At 40.5% G+C, this 24,253-nt stretch overlaps 2 protein-coding genes across 8 annotated transcripts in view; one reads left to right on the top strand and one right to left on the bottom strand.

Annotated features, from left to right (window-relative positions):
* C12H2orf42 (chromosome 12 C2orf42 homolog) overlaps positions 1-24,253 on the bottom strand; it is a 42,037-nt gene that overhangs the window by 8,475 nt on the left and 9,309 nt on the right. For 2 of the 7 annotated variants that reach the window (XM_007175550.3, XM_057558708.1), the window contains exons 2-10: positions 21,744-22,039; positions 16,220-16,497; positions 14,620-15,454; positions 13,796-13,906; positions 11,733-11,837; positions 9,525-9,629; positions 6,340-6,447; positions 2,205-2,305; positions 702-864 (exon numbers count right to left, since the gene is read on the bottom strand). In XM_007175550.3, coding sequence (XP_007175612.1) covers positions 702-864; positions 2,205-2,305; positions 6,340-6,447; positions 9,525-9,629; positions 11,733-11,837; positions 13,796-13,906; positions 14,620-15,442 — 1,516 coding nt within the window. In that variant the 5' untranslated portion in view covers positions 15,443-15,454; positions 16,220-16,497; positions 21,744-22,039. Of the gene's footprint in view, positions 1-701; positions 865-2,204; positions 2,306-6,339; positions 6,448-9,524; positions 9,630-11,732; positions 11,838-13,795; positions 13,907-14,619; positions 15,455-16,219; positions 16,498-21,743; positions 22,172-24,253 lie in introns of those variants that run through there. The other 5 variants (XM_057558709.1, XM_057558706.1, XM_007175549.2 and 2 more) reach the window with 5 other exon arrangements.
* LOC103004390 (small ubiquitin-related modifier 1-like) lies at positions 19,234-19,741 on the top strand. Its single transcript, XM_057558712.1, has one exon. It carries the CDS (start codon positions 19,246-19,248, stop codon positions 19,549-19,551), a length of 306 nt encoding a protein of 101 aa, XP_057414695.1. The 5' UTR covers positions 19,234-19,245; the 3' UTR covers positions 19,552-19,741.

Below are 24,253 nucleotides of genomic sequence, written 5' to 3'. Positions count from 1 at the left end.
AAAAAAAAGTCTGAAAGAGTATACACCAAAGTCTTAATGATGATGTCATCTACAGTGGGTGGGATTACAGGTGGTTTTTATTTTTCTCCTCCTTTATGCTCTATAATGAAATCTATGATTTCTGTATAATGAACAGGTATTACTTCTCTAATTTTATTTTTTTTTAAATAAATTTACTTATTTATTTATTTATTTATTTTTGGCTGTGTTGGGTCTTCGTTGCTGTGCGCAGGCTTTCTCTAGTTGCGGCGAGCGGGGGCTACTCTTCGTTGCGGCGCGTGGGCTTCTCATTGTCGTGGCTTCTCTTGTTGCGGAGCATGGGCTCTAGGTGTGCAGGCTTCAGTAGTTGTGGCACATGGGCTCAATAGTTGTGGCTTGCGGATTCTAGAGCTCAGGCTCAGTAGTTGTGGCGCACGGGCTTAGCTGCTCCGCGGAACGTGGGATCTTCCAGGCCAGGGCTTGAACCCGTCCCTTGCATTGGCAGGCAGATTCTTAACCACTGTGCCACCAGGGAAGCCCTCTAATTTTATTTTTAAAGTACTGGCTCAAATGAAACAAAACACCTTATCCCATGACTGCCTTTACAAAATGTGTGAATGTGTCTTCTTTGTTCAAGGTCAAGCCCCAAAGTCGAGGATAGCGTAATACACACAGGTGACCCTCAAAGGAAGGTGTGCTATTGAAACCACCAATTTACTTACCAACTTTGAGAAAAGTTTTTAGTTCCAAGGGTCGCAGCACTGGTTGCTTTTCTATACGACCATAGGTTTCTGCTATGCTCTCTACTTCTACTTTAGGGCATTTAAACAGCTCGTAAGTCCCATCCCGGTTCTGGATAAAACTCCGGGTGATTTCCAAAGGCATCTGCATATGGAGACAATACCAAGAAAGGTGAGAAAGGAAAAACTTTCAAAGTAGACAAACATTTGATGACAACAGATTTTATTCATTCTTTTCTGCTAAGTACACTCAAATTAACTAAAATTTCCCCTTGTATTTTCAAGTAAATTTTTTCAACAGTTCTGCCTTTCCTTTTTCTCTCTGTAACTTTCATTTGAACCCTTACCAAACCATACTGAACGCCTAATACCTTCATGCTACATGACTGCTACTGGCACAGACCTGCTCTAAAATCAGTTTTATTCCCTCCCTACTGCTCTGCTAGCAGCAATCTTCTCCTAAAAACCCTACCAATGGCACCTATAGCTGACCTCACATCCTGTGTGCTTCCACCATCCTTGGGACTAAGCCAGACAGAGCTTGAACTGAATTTTGCCTTTGCCACTAAACAGCAGGCTGAGCTTCTCATAGCCTGTTTCTCATCTGCAAAATACAGTTAATACCAGTGCATGGTTGTGAGACTGAATGGGGTGATACAGGTAAGTAACGTGCAACACAGAAGCTCCACGACTTGACTTTGCTCTGGGGCTGCTGCAGTGCCTCCCTGAACCCCACCCTTTTCAGGTTAGAAGCTGTTTCTGCGACATCCTGCATTTAAAGAAGTTCCTCAAGTGTCTTTAGTGCGAACATAGGCCTTTCCTAGAGTTCCCATGTAAGTTCTATAGTTACCAAACAATTTACTTTCTGAACATAACAGTGCCTCGCAGTTCAGCTAATCTTAATGTATTAAATCACATGATGCTGAGTTTTCCACACTATTCCATTGTCATAGGAAGGGAAAATCCTCACATTTTTAGGATCTGCTTGAAAAAAATGTTTAAAAATGTCTAATATTGCCCCTGTGAAAAAGAACACAAACTAATTAAGAATCATTTCTCTAATGAGAACTAAATTGCAGTTTGGAGAGGAACATTGAATTGTGCTGGACCCACGGACTTCACAAACAGTATATCATCTCAAATTATATATATACTTTCTAGCTGCTTGCCAGTTAACCTAGGGCTCACCATGGCTAGTAGGGGATCATTATTTAATTTACAAGAAAAAGCATCCCTGTTTTCTGATCCCAAAGGCAAAGAAAAAAGGATACTCCAATTTAAAATACAGCCTCAAGCTACAGGGAATACCTATTAAAATCAGAGTTGGAACAATAAAGCCATGAATATTTCTGAATAATCTTAGTATGAAAAAAGGAATTCTCTTTGGTGTCCATGACTCAAGGAGCTGGTGCAAACATACTTCCCGCACTTGCTTCCCTCTCTTCCCCTCTCTGCCCTCCCACTACTGTAGAAATAAACTCTTACCTCTGGGGTATCTAAGATTTGTTTAACTTGCAGGATATTCGTGATATGCCAGGTATACTTGGAAAAGGTTCCCAGTGGCAAAGCATCTTTGCGAACAAAAGCTTCAAGGTAAAAAGGGGGTAAAATTAGACTATCGAAAAATAACATGCTCTTTCACTGAATTTGTTATCCAGTTTCTGGAGAGTTCAGTGAAGTGATATTCCTGCCTTATAGAATCTCAGCCCTCTAAAAAAGGTATTTTATACACACACACACACACATATATGTTTTGGGTTGGCCAAAAGGTTTGTTCGTTTTTTTCCATAAGATGGCTCTAGTATTGCTTAGTGGTCTTTAACTTCATTTGAAACAATCTTGTTAGATTGTATTGTGACAGCTGTCATATCAGTTGCATTTAAAAAAAACTTATCAAAATTGGTGAATTTTTGTGTAGCCATTTTAATATTGAAGATGGAAGAAAAAAAGCAACATTTTCGGCATATTATGCTTTATTATTTCAAGAAAGGTAAACACGCAACTGAAACACAAAAAAAGATTTGTGCAGTGTATGGAGAAGGTGCTGTGACTGATCGAATGTGTCAGAAGTGATTTGTGAAGTTCTGTGCTGGAGATTTCTTGCTGGACGATGCTCCACGGTCGGGTAGACCAGTTGAAGTTGATAGCGATCAAATAGAGACATTAATTGAGAACAATCAACATTATACCACGTGGGAGATAGCCGACATACTCAAAATATCCAAATTAAGCGTTGAAAATCATTTGCAGCAGCTTGGTTATGTTAATCGCTTTGATGTTTGGGTTCCACATAAAAAAAACCTTCTTGACTGTATTTCCTCATGCAATTCTCTACTGAAACGTAATGAAAATGTTCTGTTTTTAAAACAAATTGTGACAGGCGATGAAAAGTGGATACTGTACAATAATGTGGAAGGGAAGTGATCGTGGGGCAAGAGAAATGAACCACCACCAACGACAACAAAGGCCAGTCTTCATCCAAAGAAGGTGATGTTGTGTATATGGTGGGATTGGAAGGGAGTCCTCTATTATGAGCTCCTTCCAGAAAACGAAACGATTAATTCCAACAAGTACTGCTCCTAATTAGACCAACTGAAAGTAGCACTCAATGAAAAGTGTCTGGAATTAGTCAACAGAAAACGCTTCATCTTCCATCAGAATGACGCAAGACCGCATGTTTCTTTGATGACCAGGCAAAAACTGTTAGAGCTTGGCTGGGAAGTTCTGATTCATCTGCCGTATTCACCAGACATTGCACCTTCAGATTTCCATTTATTTCCGTCTTTACAGAATCCTTTTAATGGAAAAAACTTCAATTCCCTGGAAGACTGTAAAAGACACCCATAACAGTTCCTTGCTCAAAAAGATAAAAAGTTTTGGGAAGATGTGGGATTATGAAGTTGCCTGAAAAATGGCAGAAGGTAGTGGAACAAAAGGGTGAATACGTTGTTCAATAAAGTTCTTGGGGGCTTCCCTGGTGGCGCAGTGGTTGAGAATCTGCCTGCTAATGCAGGGGACACGGGTTCGAGCCCTGGTCTGGGAAGATCCCACATGCCACGGAGCAGCTGGGCCCGTGAGCCACAATTGCTGAGCCTGCGCGTCTGGAGCCTGTGCCCCGCAACGGGAGGGGCCGCGATAGAGAAAGGCCCGCGCACCGCGATGAAGAGTGGCCCCCGCTTGCTGCAACTGGAGAAAGCCCTCGCACGCACCGAAGACCCAACACAGCCAAAAATAAATAAATAAATAAATAAATAAATAAATAAATAAATAAATAAATAAATAAAAATTAAAAAAAAAAAAGAAATACTTAGAAAAAAAAAAATAAAGTTCTTGGTGAAAATGAAAAATGTGTCTTTTAATTTAAAAACCGAAGGAACTTTTTGGCCAATCCAATATATATATTTTTTGTCCCTGCCGCGCAGCTTGAGGGATCTTAGTTACCCCACCAGGGATCGAACCTAGCCCCGGCAGTGAAAGTGCTGCGTCCTAACCACTGGACCACCAGGGAATTCCCTAAAAAAGGAATTCTAGAAGCAAATCTATAATAGAGTTTTGGCAGAAATGTGATGAATCAAATGATAAGGATTTCTGCTATAAAAAGTCTCTGATGCTTCTTTTGAGATACTACTTATTTTTGACATCTTGGAAACTTGTTTGTTTTGGTAAGTCTATACACAGAGGACTCTTATTATAAAACAGCCTCTTACAACTTTAGATAAGTCACAGGTCAAATCATAGTCCTTAAAATAACTACATAGAGTTTAAGCCTGCTCATGTGGTTGCCAATCTATTGCCCTGCCTCCCAGATTATAAAGGGGTTCCACTGAAGGACCCAAAAATATCTAAGCAATGGGTTAAAATTAATGTATTAGGCCTAAAATGGTTTGTTTTTGTTTTTGTTTTGGCTGCACTACTCAGCATGTGGCATCTTAGTTCCCCGACCAGGGATTGAACCCATGCCCCCTTCAGTGGAAGTGTGGAGTCCTAACCACTGGACTGCTAGGAAATTCCAGGCCTAAAGTTTAAACTGGAAGCATCAACACTGTCTTAAGGGACTTCCCTGGTGGCACAGTGGTTAAGAATCCACCTGCCAATGCAGGGGACATGGGTTCAAGCCCTGGTCCAGGAAGATCCCACATGCTGCGGAGCAACTAAGCCCGTGCGCCACAACTACTGAGCCTGTGCTCTAGACCCTGTGAGCCACAACTACTAAGCCCACGTGTCACAGCAAATGAAGCCCACGCACCTAGAGCCTATGCTCGGCAACAAGAGAAGCCACCAGCCCCTGCTCGCCGCAACTAGAGAAAGCCTGTGTGGAGCAACGAAGACCCAACATGGTCAAAAAAAAAAAAAAAAAAAGATAAATAAATTTATTAAAAGAAAAAATACTGTCTCAAAAGTCAGATAGATAAGGTGTAAAGACAGAGATTTTTATGGCCCTAAACAGAGAGATTCACAGCTTGTACTATTCAAAGACAGAATTAAACATCAGTCCTGGGAATTCCCTGGCGGTTCCATGGTTAGGACTCTGAGCTTCCACTGCAGGGGCACAGGTTCGATCCCTGGTCAAGAACTAAGATCCCGGGCTTCCCTGGTGGCGCAGTGGTTGAGAATCTGCCTGCCAATGCAGGGGACACGGGTTCGCGCCCTGGTCTGGGAAGATCCCACATGCCGCGGAGCGACTGGGCCCGTGAGCCACAATTACTGAGCCTGCGCGTCTGGAGCCTGTGCTCTGCAACAAGAGAGGCCGCGATAGTGAGAGGCCCGCGCACCGCGATGAAGAATGGCCCCCACTTCCCGCAACTGGAGAAAGCCCTCACACAGAAACGAAGACCCAACACAGCCATAAATAAATAAATAAATAAATAAATAAATAAAATATTAAAAAAAAAAAAAAAAAAAGAACTAAGATCCCGCATGCTGAAAGGCTTGGCCAAAAAACAAACAAACAAAAACACTTCAGTCCCTATTACATCATCAAATAACAATTTACTGAAGAAATAGCTCTGATTTCTAGCTGTAGTTACTCTTGGGCTATTTGTCCCTGAGCAACCTTTTCCTTCTCCTTTTCTCTCCCTTATTTCCTTATACTACCAAATAAGTATCTTGAGATCTCTAGTAGAAAGATATTATATAAAACCAAGAAATAAGTATCAGAATACTGTAATTATAAAATGTTCCAAGCCTAAGAATCACTCTAAAAATAAAATCTCTCTTTATCATAAATGGGGAATCATGAAAAACAAGTTTTAGTTTTTGACACATACTGTAATATGCTTCCAAGAAGCCAGCCCAAACAACAATTGGAGCCTGCAATGCTTTTGTTGAAACTGGTTCATATCCAGAAAATATCCAACTTCTTGGTGGGCACCTTCATTGTGCTTCATTGGTGATTCTTTTACCAACCTTGTGCTTTCGGAATCTTTCCATCAACTCTTACTAGCATAAGCATGCGGCCTTTGAAGAGTGTGATCATTATTCTAAGAGCTGATGGGCTAAGGCTTCATGCTCTGAGCATGTAACTAGAAGTCCTAATCATGAAAATTCCACACAATTTTCCCCAAACATTATTCTCTAAGGTCAAGACATCTATTGCTATTCCTGAGGGAAAATCCCATACCTGTGGTAGAGTTGGGAAGCCGTTTTTTTGCACTTCCTATGGATATTCTCTGTTGCAGGGCATCAAAAAAGGACTGAGGAATGTGGAACACCAGTGGCTCTGGTTTGCCTATAGGAAATAAGAAGAAGCTCATTTAAAGAAACTCAGTGGGCTTTCTGGTGCGTAGGGGAAGGTGGAAGAAATGGAATTGATGGGTAGTAATAACTAAAAATACCACTGAGATTTCTTTATACAGGGGCAAAAAGAAGGCTTTGATTGACCTTTATGAGTCAAGCACTGTCACCTGCCCTACTCTTGATCCCTTGCAATTATAACACATACAGCACACCCTTGTCATCTACCAAAGATAACTTTTCAAATCCCTAATTTTGTAAACACTGCCACAGCACAGACTTCTCCCTTTAAAGAGGACATGAAATGAGATGAGAACATTGAGGCTGAGTTGAGAAGGTAAACTTGATTCACTCCTGCTCACTATCCCAGGCACCTGCTGTTTGCATTCATTTTCTCAGATGGCCAGGACCGTGAATACCAGAGACTGCAAAGTTAGGACAATTTATCCAATAAGCATCAGTCTTCTCTCTGATGTGAAGACAGGCAAACTGTTTGAAAATACATAACAAACCTCTTTTAAAAAGTTGCAAGACACTAGGTCAACAAAAAGTCAACAGAAAGAGTGTTCAGGGGAGAGGGTGAAAGAGTTCAGAGTTTTCCTTAAAAACTCTGCCCAAGAAGCAAGCTCCAACAGAGGGAAAACATCCAGAACCACATGGCTTAACATGTAACTTCCACCTGCCTGTAGAAGGTGTACTTCTTAAAGACAGTTCAGCTGCCTTTCTGAAATAAAGATCAAGCCAAGAAAAATGAAAATGAAAGGTTTTCTAGAATTCCATATTAAGGTGTTACATTCTATCAACTGATTTTACCTACTTAATTGAATGCAGAATGCCAATGACAAAACTGTCACTGCTTCTGAGCCACTAAAATTTTTTTTTTAATTTTTATTTATTTATTTTTGACTGCATCAGGTCTTAGTTGCGGCACGCGGGATCTTTTGTTGTGGCACGCGGGCTCTTCATTGCGGTGTGCAGGCTTCTCTCTAGTTGTGGCGTGCAGGTTTTCTCTCTCTAGTTGTGGCGCATGGGTTCCAGAGTGCGTGGGATCTGTAGCTGTGGCGCCCGGGATCCAGAGCGCGTGGGCTCTCTAGTTGAGGGGCTCGGGCCTTAGTTGCCCCACGGCATGTGGGCTCTTAGTTCCCCAACCAGGGATCGAACCAGCATCCCCTGCATTGGAAGGCAGATTCTTTAGCACTGGACCACCAGGGAAGTCCCAAGTCCCTAAAATATTAATATCTGGGCAGTTTCGAGAAGTCACTACAGAAAGGTTTTTAAAATCTTTCATCTTGAAATTAGATTATGGGCTATCTGCAGAGATCATTACAACTCTAAAACTGCTAACTTACCACAACTCAGGTGATGGGATGCTAGGGTTTAGGTAAATTAATCTTGAAAAGTCCTTGTACAAGACACGGAATCACAGTCCAGGAGAGAGCTGACGGTGACTTTGACAAAGGTGGTGGTAATGGAGATGGTGAGAGGGGCTGTTACAAGGAATGGGATGAAAAAGGACCACAGTTTATAGCTTACGTTATTGTCAATGTTCTGGGAGGTGGGTTAGTAGGTATTTATTATATTATTTAAAACAATATATAAATAAATTTTTAAAAGAAAAGGAAAACATAGACTTTCTCTTTAACCTTCCCTAGCTTATTTTGTTTTTCTAAAAAGTAACTTCTGAAGTTTTATTTATTCTGAATTAATATAAATAAAACTAAGCATGTATTTCAACACCTCCATTCTTGTCCCTTTCTTCACCATGAAGCCACAACTGATCTAATCCTTCAAAACTCATGTCCTCCTACTGAGTGTCTGCAGTTGGGCTACTATTCAGTTTGGGGTGCTTTATTTTTAAAATGATGTTCATAAACTTCAACATGTTCAGCAAAGAACATCAAAATGATGTGAGGTTTGTAAATATGCCGTGAGGAGTGTTTGAAGACCTGAGATGTATCACTTGGAAAAGAGAAGACCTGTCAGGCAGAGCAAAGGGTGTGTGCAGTGGCAGGGACTGTTATTTGAAAACAGGAACAGACTTATTCCATGTGACTAGAGCACAGAATTAGAACCAACAGGAAGTATTATCAGCAAACATTTCCACTTAGTATGAGGAAGACCTTCCTCACAGTTCTCACTGTCTAACAATGTCAGGAGCTGCCTCAAAAAGCAGTGAGCCGGGGCTTCCCTGGTGGCGCAGTGGTTGAGAATCTGCCTGCTAGTGCAGGGGACACGGGTTCGAGCCCTGGTCTGGGAGGATCCCACATGCCGCGGAGCAATTAAGCCTGTGCGCCACAACTACTGAGCCTGCGCGTCTAGAGCCTGTGCTCCTCAACAAGAGAGGCCTGCGATAGTGAGAGGCCCGCGCACCGTGATGAAGAGTGGCCCCCGCTTGCCACAACTAGAGAAAGCCCGCATGCAGCAATGAAGACCCAACACAGCCAAAAATAAATAATTAAAAAAAAAAAAAGAATAACAATGATTTTTTAAAAAAAGTATTAAAAAGCAGTGAGCTGCTCATCACAGTACAAAGCCTGGAAAACCATCCATCAGGGATGCTTTTAAGGCAATGGGCAAGACTCGGTTGGATGGTCCACCTCTGAAACTGCTGAGGTTCTATGAGGCTATCACGATCAGCCCAAATCCAGCTTGTGTTCTCCGATCTTCCTTAGCATGTCTGTGTAATTTTATATGACGATATTAGTCTCACAGGTTTAGATTTTTTCTAAACTTTTTCCTCCCTTGCTTTAAGTTTGAGGGTTAGAATGATCTTCTAAGGTTTTGGTATCTCCCTTACCACACACCCATGCATACCCCAAGACCAAGACTCTCTACCTTTACTTATTATTTGCTGTGGTTTTTCTCTTCCATCTCTAAATTCATTTTGCTGGTCCTGCATTTTGATTATGTGATTATTCCTTCTTTTCATTTAGATTTCTACTCTCTTGAGGCCCAGTGCACTCTAGACTAAAGCCCAATTACTTTTTCTATCAAAACAGAGTAGACCTATAACACAATTACTTTAGTTTCTCCTACTTTCAGCAGTAGCCCAGTTGGATGACCAATACTTACCATCAAACTGATAGTGCATGGTTTGATGGATGCGTTCTGTGACACTGGCCAGCCAGTCCTGGAAGGATAAGGTCACTTGTGCCTCATCTAACAGCTGACTACAGCCTAGGGAAAAACAAAGCAAAACGCTTCATTAACTTTTTTCTTACAGAATTTAACAGTTAATTGAAGTTTGAAAAAGCTAAGGAGTTTATACATAAAAGAGGAACAAGCTGAAATTCAAAGAAAGTAGATACAATAAGTGAAATGGAATATTGCAGGATTCTTTTAAATAATCCAACTAGAAAAAGAAATAGAAAGCTCTGAGAGACTAATGGGTTTAAGATTATTAACCACAAAAAATTTGCAGCCTTTCAACATCAAACTGCAAATTGAAGAATGGCCTTGTATAATGGTTGTTTTAGAGCCAATAATTGGCCCTATTCCTGATGAATATGTCTATATACCCAATGACCTACCATTCTATTCTATTTCTTCTCCTGAAATGTTTTCATATGACTGAAGTATATATCCCATTTTATTATTATTATTATTTTAATAAATTTATTTATTTTATTTTTGGCTGCGTTGGGTCTTTGTTGTGGTGCGTGGGCTTCTCACTGCGGGGGCCTCTCTTGTTGCGGAGCACAGGCTCTAGGCGCAGAGGCTTCAGTAGTTGTGGCTCGCAGGCTCTAGAGCGCAGGCTCAGTAGTTGTGGCGCACAAGCTTAGTTGCTCCGCGGCATGTGGGATCTTCCCAGACCAGGGCTCGAACCCGTGTCCCCTGCATTGGCAGGCGGATTCTTAACTACTGTGCCACCAGGGAAGCCCTATCCCCTTTTATAAAGAGATAATGATGCCAAAACTACTATTCATTTAAATTACAATTCTCATAAATAAATGCATATAGTGATAATTTGGATTAAAAGCTATTTTCTTTTTTCTTTGCACCAAAGTGATAAAAATTTGTTTAAAATCTGCTACCAGATACTTTTGATTTGTTTACTTCCTGACCTTCCAAAAACATTTATTCTTGGACTGTGTAAGTTCTTAATTAATTAGTCAATTAAGATTTGGTCTTGTATTGTTTGCTATTTATGTATCGGTCTTGTCTTCAAAACCAGAGTATGAGGGCAGGGATAATGTCTAATTTTTAACACCCAGCCATATTATACGAGAGTTAAGAAAATGTCGACCCCCAAACATACAAGATTAACTATTCTGAGTAGAAAATTGACGTATATAAATTTATAAGTTATATTCAAATTAAGTCATTCTGTCTCTTAAATGCTACTGCTTTTAGGTGTTTTCAAAGTGCACTAACTTTGGAGAACAGACTATATTTGTCTTCCTCAACAAATATTTTCAGTATAATTGTAAGATATGTTTCTTCTTCAATTTGGAACCCCTATACCAAATTGCATATGGGTAATCAGCAACAAAAGGAAAATATTTTACAAAATATGTGCTGCCAAAACATGTCAGTAATTTTTGTTGCATTTGTTATTTAAAGACAATTTGGGGGACTTCCCTGGTGGTCCAGTGGTAAAGAAATCACCTTACAATGGAGCGGACGCAGGTTTGATCCCTGGTTGGGAAACTAAGATCCCCCATGCCACGGGGCAACTAAGCCCAGGTGCCACAACTACTGAGTTCGCGAGCGTCAACTAGGGAGCCCGTGTGCCGCAAACTACAGAGCCCATGCATTCTGGAACCTGCACGCCACAACTACAGAGCCCACGCGCCCTGGAGCCTGTGCGCCACAGCTAGAGAGAAGCCTGCACACCACAACGAAGAACCCGCGCGCTGCCACGAAAGATCCGCACGCCTCAACGAAGATCCCAGGTGCCGCAACTAAGACCCGATGCAGCCAAAAATAAATAAAATAAAGAAGTAAATAATAAATAAATCTTTAAAAAAAAAGACAGTTTGGTTTTGAGCCTGATTTGAGACCAGTGGGACCGACAGCACAGATCTTAGCCTCAGTGCCTGCTAGTATTTATCTAGGGGGACAATATGCAGCATTTCTTTTGATTATATTGCTTTGGGCATCTTTTTTTTTTTTTTGCCACCCTGCTCAGCCTGTGGGATCTGACCAGGGATCCAACCCACGCCCCTTGCATTGGTAGCGCAGAGTCTTAACCACTGGACCACCAGGGAAGTCCCCTCTTTGGGCTTCTTCAGGATGATTTTCCACCTCTTTCGCCTATCCTGGGGAAGAGAAACTTACCCTGCCTTTTTAATGAAGAAGCAACCACAGGCTTTTTCAGGCCACTTTTCCTTAGATTACTGCTCACTGCATCTTGAGGCAGCAGTGAACTGTTCGTCTGTGCACCTAAACCACAAATCATTATAGTGTTTAATAAAATGTCTACAGAATATAAATCGATTCAATATTAATTTCTGAAGTCTGAAACATAAAAAGTCTTTGCTAATTTCTAAGTTACCTTCAGTTTCTAGAAAGAATGAGCATTAGCCTTTATACATAACATCTTAAGTGTCTCACACCCTTTACAGGAAGTTGGTGGGGGGGCTAGAAGTGAAAGGAAGAAAAAAATTCACCCTTTGTTCCCACCTTTCATACGATCACTATTAATTTTCTGGTGAACTACTGTCCATTTTCCTTTTTGTAAATAGTTTATTTTGCTGGTTTTGTGCTTTAAGTAGCTCTAATTATACCGGGATTGCCAGATTTAGCAAAAAAAAATTTTTTTTGAACTTCAAACAAACAAATAATTTTTTAGTATAAATATGTTCCAATGATTGCATGGGAAGTACTTATACCAAAAAATTATTCACTGTTTATCTGAAATTCAAACTGAACTGAGCACTATGTACTCTATCTGGCTACCCGAGTGAGCTAACATTTCTCCAAACTCTTTATAGTCATTTTTCATGGCTGCCTGCTATTCTATCAAGTGGTTTATCATGGGTCATTTAACTATCCCCAGTGGTTGGCCCTTAGTTGTTTCTAATTTTTCAATATTATAAATAACTACACAATAGGCATCTCTGGACAAAATGCTTTTCCTGTACAAAGGATTATTTCCTTAAAAAAAGATTATTTAGAAGTGGGATTACTGAGTTAGAGGGTAAAAAACAATTTTTTTAATTTCAAGTTTTCCTGGGAAAGACCCATAATCAAACATTTAACCACAATCTCTGCTCTATATTGCTGCCAGAATTACCCCTCAAAAACACAGAAATAACCATGTCGCTTTGTTTCTCCATCTTTCTCCAACTTCCCAGCACCTGAATGCCTGTGCCTGACCATCTGACCCACCTGCAGCAATACTCCCTCTATGGGTAGGAACATTTTTAAGGTTCTTAGCAGATACTACAAATGATTAAAGCAACTTACACTACACTAGCCATGCTGAAGAACACTGATTTTACCTTTGCCTCTGGTCTCGTCGCTTAAATATCTTTGCTAATTTGGTATCCCAAAGTATCTTGTTTTAATTCTGCATTTATAAAATGTTTGCATTTCTCTCTTCACTAGTGCATTTGGAGTTTGGTCCTCAGGTGCGGACCGGTAATATTTTCCTTTTGTTTACAGCCTAGGTCTTTTTTTTTAAAATTATTTTTTAAAAGATTTATTTATTTGGCTGCGCTGGGTCTTAGTTGTGGCATGTGGGATCTTCGTTGCCACGTGTGGGATCTTTAGCTGTGGCATGCTAATTCTTAGTTGAGGCATGTGGGATCTAGTTCCCTGACCAGGGATCGAACTCAGGGCCCCTGCATTGGGAGCACAGAGCCTTAGCCACTGGACCACCAGGGAAATCCCTAGAGCCTAGGTCTTTTAACGCTTACCGACTAGGACACTTCAGCATTTTCATACTGATTTATATGCGTCTTTAACTGACACTGATATATTTGAATTTAAAAAGAAAAAAAATACATATATGGTGCCACCTGCTGAAAATGCAGATAACTATATTGCTAAATTATCGTTGAAAATATAATTAACCATTGTCACAAATTTAAAAAAATATATCTATTGATGAAAATTTCATAACACTGTCCTAAGGCAGAGTAAGGTGTAAGACTAGTCTGAATGATTAAGGGATGAGAAAACTAAAAGTGGAGTTTGGTCAGATCTTATACTTGGCCAGTAGGACCAACTCTTAGCTTTACTTGAGAAAGAATCATCACGGGAGAGTAAAACTTTTTTCAGGAAACAACAACAACATTATTTCTTATACTTGCTGAGATTCAGTGAAACACATAAAACACAGTAAAACCACCTCTAAAGGTAACACCACCAAACAAACAAACCCAACAGCTTCTCACCAGATACTTCCTCCTTTTTCCTCTTCTTTGGCTTACAGGCAGTAGACTCACAAGCTGATACTGTTGATTCTGAATGGCAACCTAGCTGGGGCACAATAACCTCCTTTAGACCTAAAATATAACAAATTTCTGAATTATTAATACTACCCAAGAGTAAGTATGGGTCCCTATCTAGAGAAAATTAATTTCTAAAAATCCAAATCCCCCAAATTATAGAGTGACCGTCTTCTTTAAAATCAGTTCCTTTAAAGAACTCTCCCTAACATATGTTTTTGTTCATAGACCATTAATATGATAAAAGGCTCTACAGAGAAATGTAAAACTAAAAAGTTGGGAGCTGCTGCCAACTAAAGATCGTTCAGAAATGAAAATAAAAAGCATCTACAAGATAAAAATGTAAAAAACATAAGATGATGTAGAAACATTTAAAGATCTTTTGAGCAAGGTACTAGTTTTCCCCATCTTCAAAGATAAGAAACAAGCAAGCAAAACAAAATAAAAGGGATTTTGTTTGTTTGTTTGTTCTTTGTTTTTACTAACATAGGGCATCTGTGGAATAAAAAAATCAAAGCAAAGCTAACTTTGCTAGATTCATTGTTTCAATGAAAATGCACAAGTAGTCTCTTGATCATTAATTTCAACTAACCAACCAACCAAACTTTATGCAAGTATGCTCACTGGGATAAAAAGAAGGAATGCTTTTCATTTGATTTATCTAGCAACTGCTTCTGAAGGTTGCTAGGACAATCTCCAAACGCCATCAGTGGGACACTTTCATTGCCATTTTAGAAAAACAGAGTAACTGTGTCAACGACACCACCTACCGCTGGAATCAAAATTCAGGAAGTCTGAGAATTCCTGAGCCAATGTCTCGTCACTGGCAAAGGCACAGATGCAAGCAAAGAAATGAATGCATCTCTGGACCGCCTCATCCTTGGAGGCATTCGACTTCTGTGATTTCAGAGTCTGGCAGGAGCAGAAGAAACGGCGCTCAGGCAAGCTTTTGGCACTGATTTTCTGCACAAACGATGTATGCAAATACCCCAAACTATGCTTCTGGCTTGCCTTGCATTTCACCACCAAAATGTTTTTAGTAATCCTCTGTACAAGGGGACCTGTGGGTTCCGTGGCCAACTGCCAGATGGTTTGCTTGGTTTCTGGGGAGGCCTGCACTGCATTCAGGACCGAGCTCTTTAGCGTCAGAGGGGTGGCCTCTGCCCGGCAGTTCACGGCCAGCTTGATGTGCTGGCACTGGTTTTCCACAACACCCTGGGTGGCAGCTTTCAAGCATGCGGGGACGTAACACCGTCCAGAGCTCAGCTGAGTGATGATCGTCCCATCCACTGTCTGGATGGTCGTCTCTGAAACACCTAGCTCCACAAAGCATCGGTAATCAGGGCCCCGGTCTCTTTGCCGCACCGAGTAGACTTGCAGATCAGAGCCTGTTATGATTTTGACAGCTTCAACACTAGGCTGCTTCCGCGCACCATACCGGAAGATGGTTCCACATGTCTTGTTCTTACAGCTCAGTCCCCGGGTTCCATTGTATGTGCCACAGCGGGGACACTTCCTGATTCCCCTCAATGTGGCCTTCCCCAAATCAGATAAGAAAGCTGGGACTTTTGTCCTTAGAGAGTTTGGTTCCATTTTTCACAGGTCCTAGAAAAGGCAATAAGCCCATCAGCATGAGTATACATGCACACACACACACACACGAAGTTAAAATCACTTATGATATTTAGTATACAAAGTAAAATGTAAGAAGCTATCCACTATTTTCAAATTGTACCCTCAAAGAGAACATCCACTTAAACCCTCAAGCAAAATAAAAGTGGGAGGAGATATGGGGATATACGTATATGTATAGCTGATTCACTGTTATAAAGCAGAAACTAACACACCATTGTAAAGCAATTATACTCCAATAAAGATGTTTAAAAAAAAAAAAGTGGAGGAAACTTTGCTTTTCACATTTCACATCTCTCTCTCTCTCTCTATATATATATACATAATTTATTTTTTGGCCGCATCTCATGGCATGCGGAACTTTCCTGACCAGGGATCGAACTTGCGCTGCCCCTGCGGTGGAAGCACGGAGTCTTAACCACTGGACCACCAGGGAAGCCCTCTCTCTATATTTTTTAAGTCCTAATGTAACAACTGAAGCATTTTTCTAGATTCAATCCTATTCTATACCACAACCTAGATTAGTTAACCTACATCTTTTTCTGTTTTTTTTTTTTTGGCCACGCCACGTGTCTTGCGGGGATCCTCAGTGGTGAAAGCACAGAGTCCTAACCAGGGAATTCCCTAGTTAACCTAATCTTTACATGCACAGATGTCTGACTTGAGCAAAGACTGGAGAATGGGAAAGATGAGTTCTTTCCCTTCCACCATTCCCCACAAAACCCAGCCCAATCCTACCTCTATCAGTTGCCAGAGCATCCAGAAAAAGTGTAACCTCAATTCATAAGACCTAAAAGGTGCTTCATTAGTTTGTGATGATCATATAGGACAGACGAAGACATAATCATGTGCATAGTAAATGACACTGCTTAACTCAAAGTCTTCTGAAGTTTGAGCTCTGTGGTGTAACAATGCAGACATTCTGCCTTCTCCTTCTCAACCAGCCAATGGCAAAGCTCATGTCCAATGTTCCACAGTCAAAGATTCCCACTGCCCTAAGTGGAGACCTTGGCAGTCTATAAGTAAAACAGGAAAAAAATATTAAAGTTATACAAAGACAGAATGATTCTTTCATCCTAGAAAAGGAATCTAAGTCTTTCACAAATACTTGAGAAATATTTGATAGAAATTGTTATGGTTGCTTTATACTTTGAATCTCAAGAAGGTAAAACAGTGTTAATGTCATTACACAGGGAGTTGTCAAGAACACCTAGAGCCATGGTATATAATTGGTTGAACACTCATCCTTCCTAATAGTAATGCACTGCATTTTTAGAGTACTTTATGCTTTTCAAAGTGATTTCACATTCACTATTTCATTTGAACCTCACCATATTAGTATCTTTTTTTTTTTTTAAATTACACTATACTAGGTGTGCTTTATTTATTTATTTATGGCTGTGCTGGGTCTTCGTTTCTGTGCGAGGGCTTTCTCTAGTTGTGGCAAGCGGGGGCCACTCTTCATCGCGGTGCGCGGGCCTCTCACTATCGCGGCCTCTCTTGTTGCGGAGCACAGGCTCCAGACGCGCAGGCTCAGTAATTGTGGCTCACGGGCCCATTTGCTCCGCGGCATGTGGGATCTTCCCAGACCAGGGCCCGAACCCGTGTCCCCTGCATTGGCAGGCAGACTCTCAACCACTGCGCCACCAGGGAAGCCCACCATATTAGTATCTTATTTGAGCCAAACAACAATTGTTCTTCAGATGAAAATCAAAAAGTTAAGTAACTTGCCTGAGGCCACCCAGCAAAATCAGCAATGTGGTTTCTACTAACCCAGAGTCTGCTAAAAAGAGTGCGAATCTGTTTTTGATTTCCCCCAATATTATGAAAATTTTCAAACATATAAAAAAATTGAATTATACAGTCAATCTTCATATACCCACCAACTAGATTCTACAATTAACATTTTACTATATTTGCTTTATTACATACCTACCCATCCCTTTCTCCATCTATCAATCCCTTTCATATTTTAATGCCTTTCAAAGTAAGTTACAGGTATCAGCTTTCTCTAGTTGCGGAGAGTGGGGGCTACTCTTTGTTGTGGTGCGCAGGCTTCGCATTGCGGTGGCTTCTCTCGTTGCGGAGCATGGGCTCTAGGCGTGTGGGCTTCATTAGTTGCAGCACGCGGGCTCAGCAGCTGTGGTGCACGGGCTTAGTTGCTCCGCGGCATGTGGGATCTTCCCGGACCCGGGCTCGAAACTGCATTGGCAGGCGGATTCTTTTTTTTTTTTTAATTTATTTGTTTGTTTGTTTGTTTGTTTATTTATGGCCGCGTTGGGTCTTCGTTGCTGCACACAGGCTTTCTCTAGTTGCGGCGAGTGGGGGCTACTCTTTGTTGCGGTGTGCGGGCTTCTCATTGTGGTGGCTTCTCTTGTTGCGGAGCACGGGCTCTAGGCGAGTGGGCTTCAGTAGTTGTGGCACGTGGGCTCGTGGCTCGTCAGGCTCCAGAGTGCAGCCTCAGTAGTTGTGGCACATGGGCTTAGTTGCTCCGCAGCATGTGGGATCTTCCCGGACCAGGGATCAAACCCTTGTCCCCTGCATTGGCAGGCAGATTCTTAACCACTGCGCCACCAGGGAAGTCCCAAGAATGGTCTTGATAAAAGACTCTCCCTTCACATCTTCTATAGTCCACTGATTAACAGACTGGGAAGTACAAATAAAAGAAGCCTAAGAATGCCCACCTTCTCATTGGCTATGAACTAATCCCCCAACTGTAATATCTGCTGAGTGAATAAAGCTTTGTGAAATATGATTTACAGCAGGGTTCTCCACCTTGGCACTACAGACGTGTAGGGCTGGGTAACTCTTTGTTGCGGGGGGCTATCCTATGCATCACAGGATGTTTAGTAGCTACCCGGGTCTCCACCACCAGATGCCAGTAGCAGTCAACACACTTTCCCCAAGTTGTAAAAAAACAAAAATGTCTCCAGATATTGCTAAATGTCCCCCTGGGGGCAAAATCACCTGTTAAAAACCACTGACCTAGAGACATTAGCCTGTTTACACAGCATTTCCTTCTTAGGTCAATAAACTTCTTTGATAGGTATTGTCATTCAGCCAAACATGGGTTCTTAGGAGAAAATGTTCCAAAGTCAATTATCTCTGTGACCAAGTCTTTTAACTTCTGAGCTTCAGATTGTTTTATATATAAATCAATTCTTTAAAAACCTTTTTTATTTTTAATTTTTAATATTTATTTATTTTATTTTGGCCAAGTCGGGTCTTTGTTGTGGCACATGGGATCTTCGTTGTGGCATGTGGGATCTTTCATTGCGGTGCACGGGCTTCTTTCTCGTTATGGCGTTTTCTCTTTTCAAGTTGTGGTGCGGGCTCCAGAGTGCATGGGCTCTGTAGTTTGCGGCACAGCAGGCTCTGTAGTTGAGGCACGCAAGCTCAGTAGTTGTGGCGCGTGGGCTTAGTTGCCCGGTGGCATGTGGGATCTTAGTTCACCGACCAGGGATCGAAGCCACGTCCCCTGCATTGTAAGGCAGATTCTTTACCACTGGACCACGGGGGAAGTCCCATATAATTCAATTTTAAAATTACACTGATGATGATGATGTCATATTATTAAAGTGTAAAAACAGAACAACTTTGCTCGTTAAGGGAGGAATTATTTGCCAGTTATAGTTTATTTTGTAAATAAATCATGTAGAGCCGTGGTGTTGTGCTGTGGGGAAGGGATTTGTAAACCCCAGAGCGAGGTTCTGCCTACCCGAGGCCACTGCTGTGCAGAGACTCTGGGGGAAACCACCGTCACCATGTCTGGCCAGGAGGCAAAACCTTCAACTGAGGACTTGGGGGATAAGAAGGAAGGAGAATATATTAAACTCAAAGTCATCGGACAGGATGGCAGTGAGATTCACTTCAAAGTGAAAATGACAACACATCTCAAGAAACTCAAAGAATCATACTGTCAAAGACAGGGAGTTCCCATGAATTCACTCAGGTTTCTTTTTGAAGGTCAGAGAATTGCTGATAATCACACTCCAAAAGAACTGGGAATGGAGGAAGAAGATGTGATTGAAGTTTATCAGGAACAAACAGGGGGTCGTTCAACAATTTAGATATTTTTATTTTTTTTCTTTTCCCTTAATCCTTTTTTATTTTTAAAAATAGTTCTTTTGTAATGTGGTGTTCAAAACAGAATTGAAAACTGGCACCCCATCTCTTTAGAGCATCTGGTAATTTGAATTCTAGTGCCCATTATTCATTATTGTTTGTTTTCATTGTGCTGATTTTTGGCGATCAAACCTCAGCCCCATTCATATTGCCCTCTCCTTTTTAAAAATTACGTGTGTGCACAGAGAGGCTGCCTTTTCCAGGATTGTGCATTTACAGGCTTGTGATAAATAAGATTGACTAATGCGAGTGTTCATAATGACTTTCCAATTGGCCCTGAAGTTCTAGCATGTGATCGCTTCACTCCTGGACTGTGACTTTCAGTGGGAGATGGAAGTTTTTCAGAGAACTGAACTGTGGAAAAAATGACCTTTCCTTAACTTGAAGCTACTTTTAAAATCTGAGGGTCTGGACCAAAAGAAAAGGAATATCAGGTTGGAGTCAAGGTGACAGAGGTGGTGAAAATAATGACTAACTCCAAAGATGGCTTCACTGAAGAGAAAGCATTTTAAGATGAGAGAAAAATCTTGTCAGAAGATCCCAGAAAAGTTCTAATTTTCATTACCAGTTAAGTTATTCATGCAGAAGTGTATACAGCAGAACGCTGTTCTTTTTGACTTTATTTGTACTTTTTGGCCTGGGATATGGGTTTTCAATGGACATTGTCTGTACCAGCTTCGTTAAAATAAACAAAATATTTGTAAAAAAATAATAATAATAAAAAAAAATAAATCATGTAAATCTATGATCTTTTCAAAAATGCAAATTGAAAAAAATGTTAAAAGACAAGAGTCATCTTACAAAATAACAGTGTAAAAGCAAACTAAAAAGCTAAAGACCCTTTTATGCCCCACTATTATCACTACCACTATCCCCACATGCCCCCCAAAATCCTCACTTTTCAAGAGTAAATACAGTTAACAGGCTGCCATATATCCATCAGATTATTTTCTTTATAAATGAATAAATACATATATGTACGGATGTGGGTTTTTGTTTTTAGAAAAATTGAATTATATTATACTCATTGTTCTGAAGTTTGCCTTCTTAACATTTTTCCACAGATTTCTTCCCATGTCAGCACAAATGGCTTTAACACCATCTTTAGCTGCTGAACAGTAATCTGTAGTGTGAATAGACCATAGCTGAACCAGCTCTACCAGTGGGTTTTTAGTTCTAGACAATGCTGCAATGAACATCCTAAACACTGACCTCAGCACATAGATGCAAATATTTCAGTAGAAAAGATTCTGAACATTGTTTTTAGTTTTCTTAATTTATTGGGTACAGAATAAGATTTTATTGGGAGAAAAAAGTTCTACTTCTAAAAATATTATCATCATTAAATATATCTTATTCATCCTATCTCACTTTCTATACTCAAATACATTCCAGGCAGATAGAACATTCAAATACAAAAGATGGAACTGCTAACGCAGTAGAATAAAAAAAGGAGAGAGTATTTTTCTTAAAATATTTTTTAGGGGGCTTCCCTTGTGGCGCAGTGGTTGAGAATCTGCCTGCCGGTGCAGAGGACACGGGTTCGAGCCCTGGTCTGGGACGATCCCACATGCCGCGGAGCAACTGGGCCCGTGAGCCACAACTACTGAGCCTGAGTGTCTGGAGCCTCTGCTCCGCAGCAAGAGAGGCTGCGATAGTGAGAGGCCCGCACACCGCGATGAAGAGTGGCCCCCACTCGCCGCAACTGGAGAAAGCCCTCGCACAGAAACGAAGACCCAATACAGCCAAAAATAAAAATAATAAATAAATAATAAATAAAAAATTAAAAAAAATATTTTTTAAGGATATCAGATTGAGGATGGCCTAAATGACACAAAACCCAGAATCCAGAAAATATTAAATATTAAATCCAGAAATGATTAATATTTTCCTATTTATTTCAGTGGCTTTTTTTTAAACTTCTTTATTGAGGTACATTTTACATACAATAAAATTCACCCATTTTAAGTGTACAATTCAATAATATTATAAAATTTATAGAGTTAGGTATTCATCACTACAATTAAGTTTTGGAACACTTCCATCACCCCAGAAAGATCCCTCTTGCCTTCTGGAGTCAATCACCATGCCCACCCTTACGCAATCACTAATCTACTTTCTGTCGCTATAGATTTACCTTTTCTGGACACTTCATATAGATGGAATCATATGATATGTGGCCTTTTTTGTCTGCCTTCTTTCATTCAACATGATGTTTTCAAGGTGAGACCACATTGTAGCACATATCAGTACTGCATTCCTTTATATTGCTGAACAGTATTCCATTGTATGGTTATATCATTTTGTTTATCCATTTACCACCTTATAGATACTTGGATTGTTTCCACTTCAGGGCTATCACGAACACTGTCGAGAACATTAACATGCAAGTCTTTGTGTAGACAAATGTCTTCATTTCTCTTGGGTAGATACCTAGAATTAGAATTACTGGGTGGTAGGGTAAGTTTAAGTATAAGTTTTTAAGAAACCGCCAAACTGTTTTCCAAAGTGATTGTGCCATTATACATTTGCACCAGCAACATATGAGGGTTCCTTTCTCCATTTCCTGGCCAACATGTGTTACTGTCTCCTTGGTTATAGCCATTTGATTATAGTGGGTGTGAAGTGGTATCTCACTTGGTTTTTATTGCATTTCCCTAATGAATAATGATGTTGGCAAAATTTCACGTGCTTACTTAGCCATATGTCTATCTCTTTGGGGAAATAACTATTCAAATATTTGGCCCATTTAAAAATTATGACTCATTATATTTGATTACCTAAAAATGAAATTTTTCTGCATGGAAAGAAGTACCTTTAACTAAGTCCAAAGATGAAAACAAACTAAGCAACAAAAGCAGTGCATGACTTGTATGATGAAAATTACAAACCATAATTGAAAGAAATTAAAGACCTAAAAAATGGAAAGACATCTTTTCATGTTCATGAACCAGAAGACTTGATATTGTTAAGAGGCACTATTCCTCAAATTGATCTACAGATACAATGTAATGTATCCCTATCAAAATCCCAGAAATTGACAAGATGATCCTAAAATTCATAGGGAAATGCAAGGGACCTGGAAGAGCCAGAACAATCTTGAGAAAGAACAAAGTAGAAGGACTTACACTTCCTGATTGCAAAATTTACTACAAAGCAAATTAAGACAATGTGGACAGAGAAGGACAAATACTGTATTGCATCACTTATATGTAGAACCTAAAAAAGCCAAACTCATAGAAGCAGAATAGAATGGTAGTTGCCAGGGGACTAGGGGATTGGAGAAATGGGGAGATGTTAGTGACAGGGTACAAACTCTTCCAGTTATAAGATGAATAAGTTCTGGGGATCTAAAATACAGCATAGTTATTATAGTTAGCAATACTGCATTATATACTTGAAAGTTGCTAAGAGTAGATCTTAAATGTTCTTACCACAAACAAGAAATGGTAATTATGTGATGTGATGGAGGCGTTAGCTAATGCTATGGTGGTAATCATTTTGCAATATAAGTGTATCACACTTTAAACTTACACAATGTTATGTGTCAATTACATCTCAAAAAAGCTGGAGAAAAAAAAGACATTGTGACTTAGACATACATATACACAAATCAGTGAAAGAGAATTGAGAATTCAAAAGTGAACCCTCACATTTACGGACAATTGATGTTCAACAAGGACGCCAAGATCATTTAAGGGAAAATGACAGTCCTATCAACAAATGGTGCTGGAACAACTGAATAGCCACCTGCAAAAAAATGAAGTTGGACCCCTGCCTCACACTGTATATAAAAATTAACAAAGTGGATCATAGGCATCAATGTAAGAGCTAAAACTCTTAGGAAGAAACACAGGCATAAATCTTCGTGACTGGGACTTCCTTGGTGATCCAGTGGGGAGGACTCCACGCTCCCAATGTGGGGGGCCTGGGTTCAATCCCTGATTGGGGAACTAGATCCTGCATACATGCCACAACTGGGAGTTCGCATGCCACAACTAAAAACAGTGCCACAACTAAAAGATCCCGCATGCCAAAGTGAAGACCCTGCATGCCGTACCTGACACCCAGTGCAGCCAAAATAAATAAACAAATAAATAAATATTTTTTAAAAATATAAATAAACAAATAAATCTTGTGACCTTGGATTAGGCAATGGTCTCTTAGATATAACACCAAAAGCATAAGTGACAAAAGAAAAAAAATGGAAAAATTGGTCTTCATCAAAATTAAAAACATTTGTGCTTCAAAGGACACATCAAGGAAGTGAAAAGATAGGGACTTCCCTGGTGGCACCGTGGTTAAGAATCTGCCTGCCAATGCAGGGGACATGGGTTTGATCCCTGGTCTGGGAAGATCCCACATGCCATGGAACAACTAATCCCGTGCGCCGCAACTACTGAGCACAAGCACCACAACTACTGAAGCCCGCACACTCTAGGGCCCACATGCCGCAACTACCGAGCCTGTGTGCTGCAATTACTGAAGCCTGTGTGCCTAGAGCCTATGCTCCAAAACAAGAGAAGCGTCCGCAATGAGAAGCCTGTGCATTGACAACAAAGAGTAGCCCCCGCTCGCCACAACTAGAGAAAGCCCGCACGCAGTAATGAAGACATAAGGCAACCAAAAAATAAATAAAATTAAAAA

This window comes from Balaenoptera acutorostrata, chromosome 12 (genome assembly GCF_949987535.1).
Source record: "Balaenoptera acutorostrata chromosome 12, mBalAcu1.1, whole genome shotgun sequence".
Classification (NCBI taxonomy): Eukaryota; Metazoa; Chordata; class Mammalia; order Artiodactyla; family Balaenopteridae; genus Balaenoptera; species Balaenoptera acutorostrata.
This window is presented reverse-complemented; position numbering and strand designations above follow the sequence as displayed.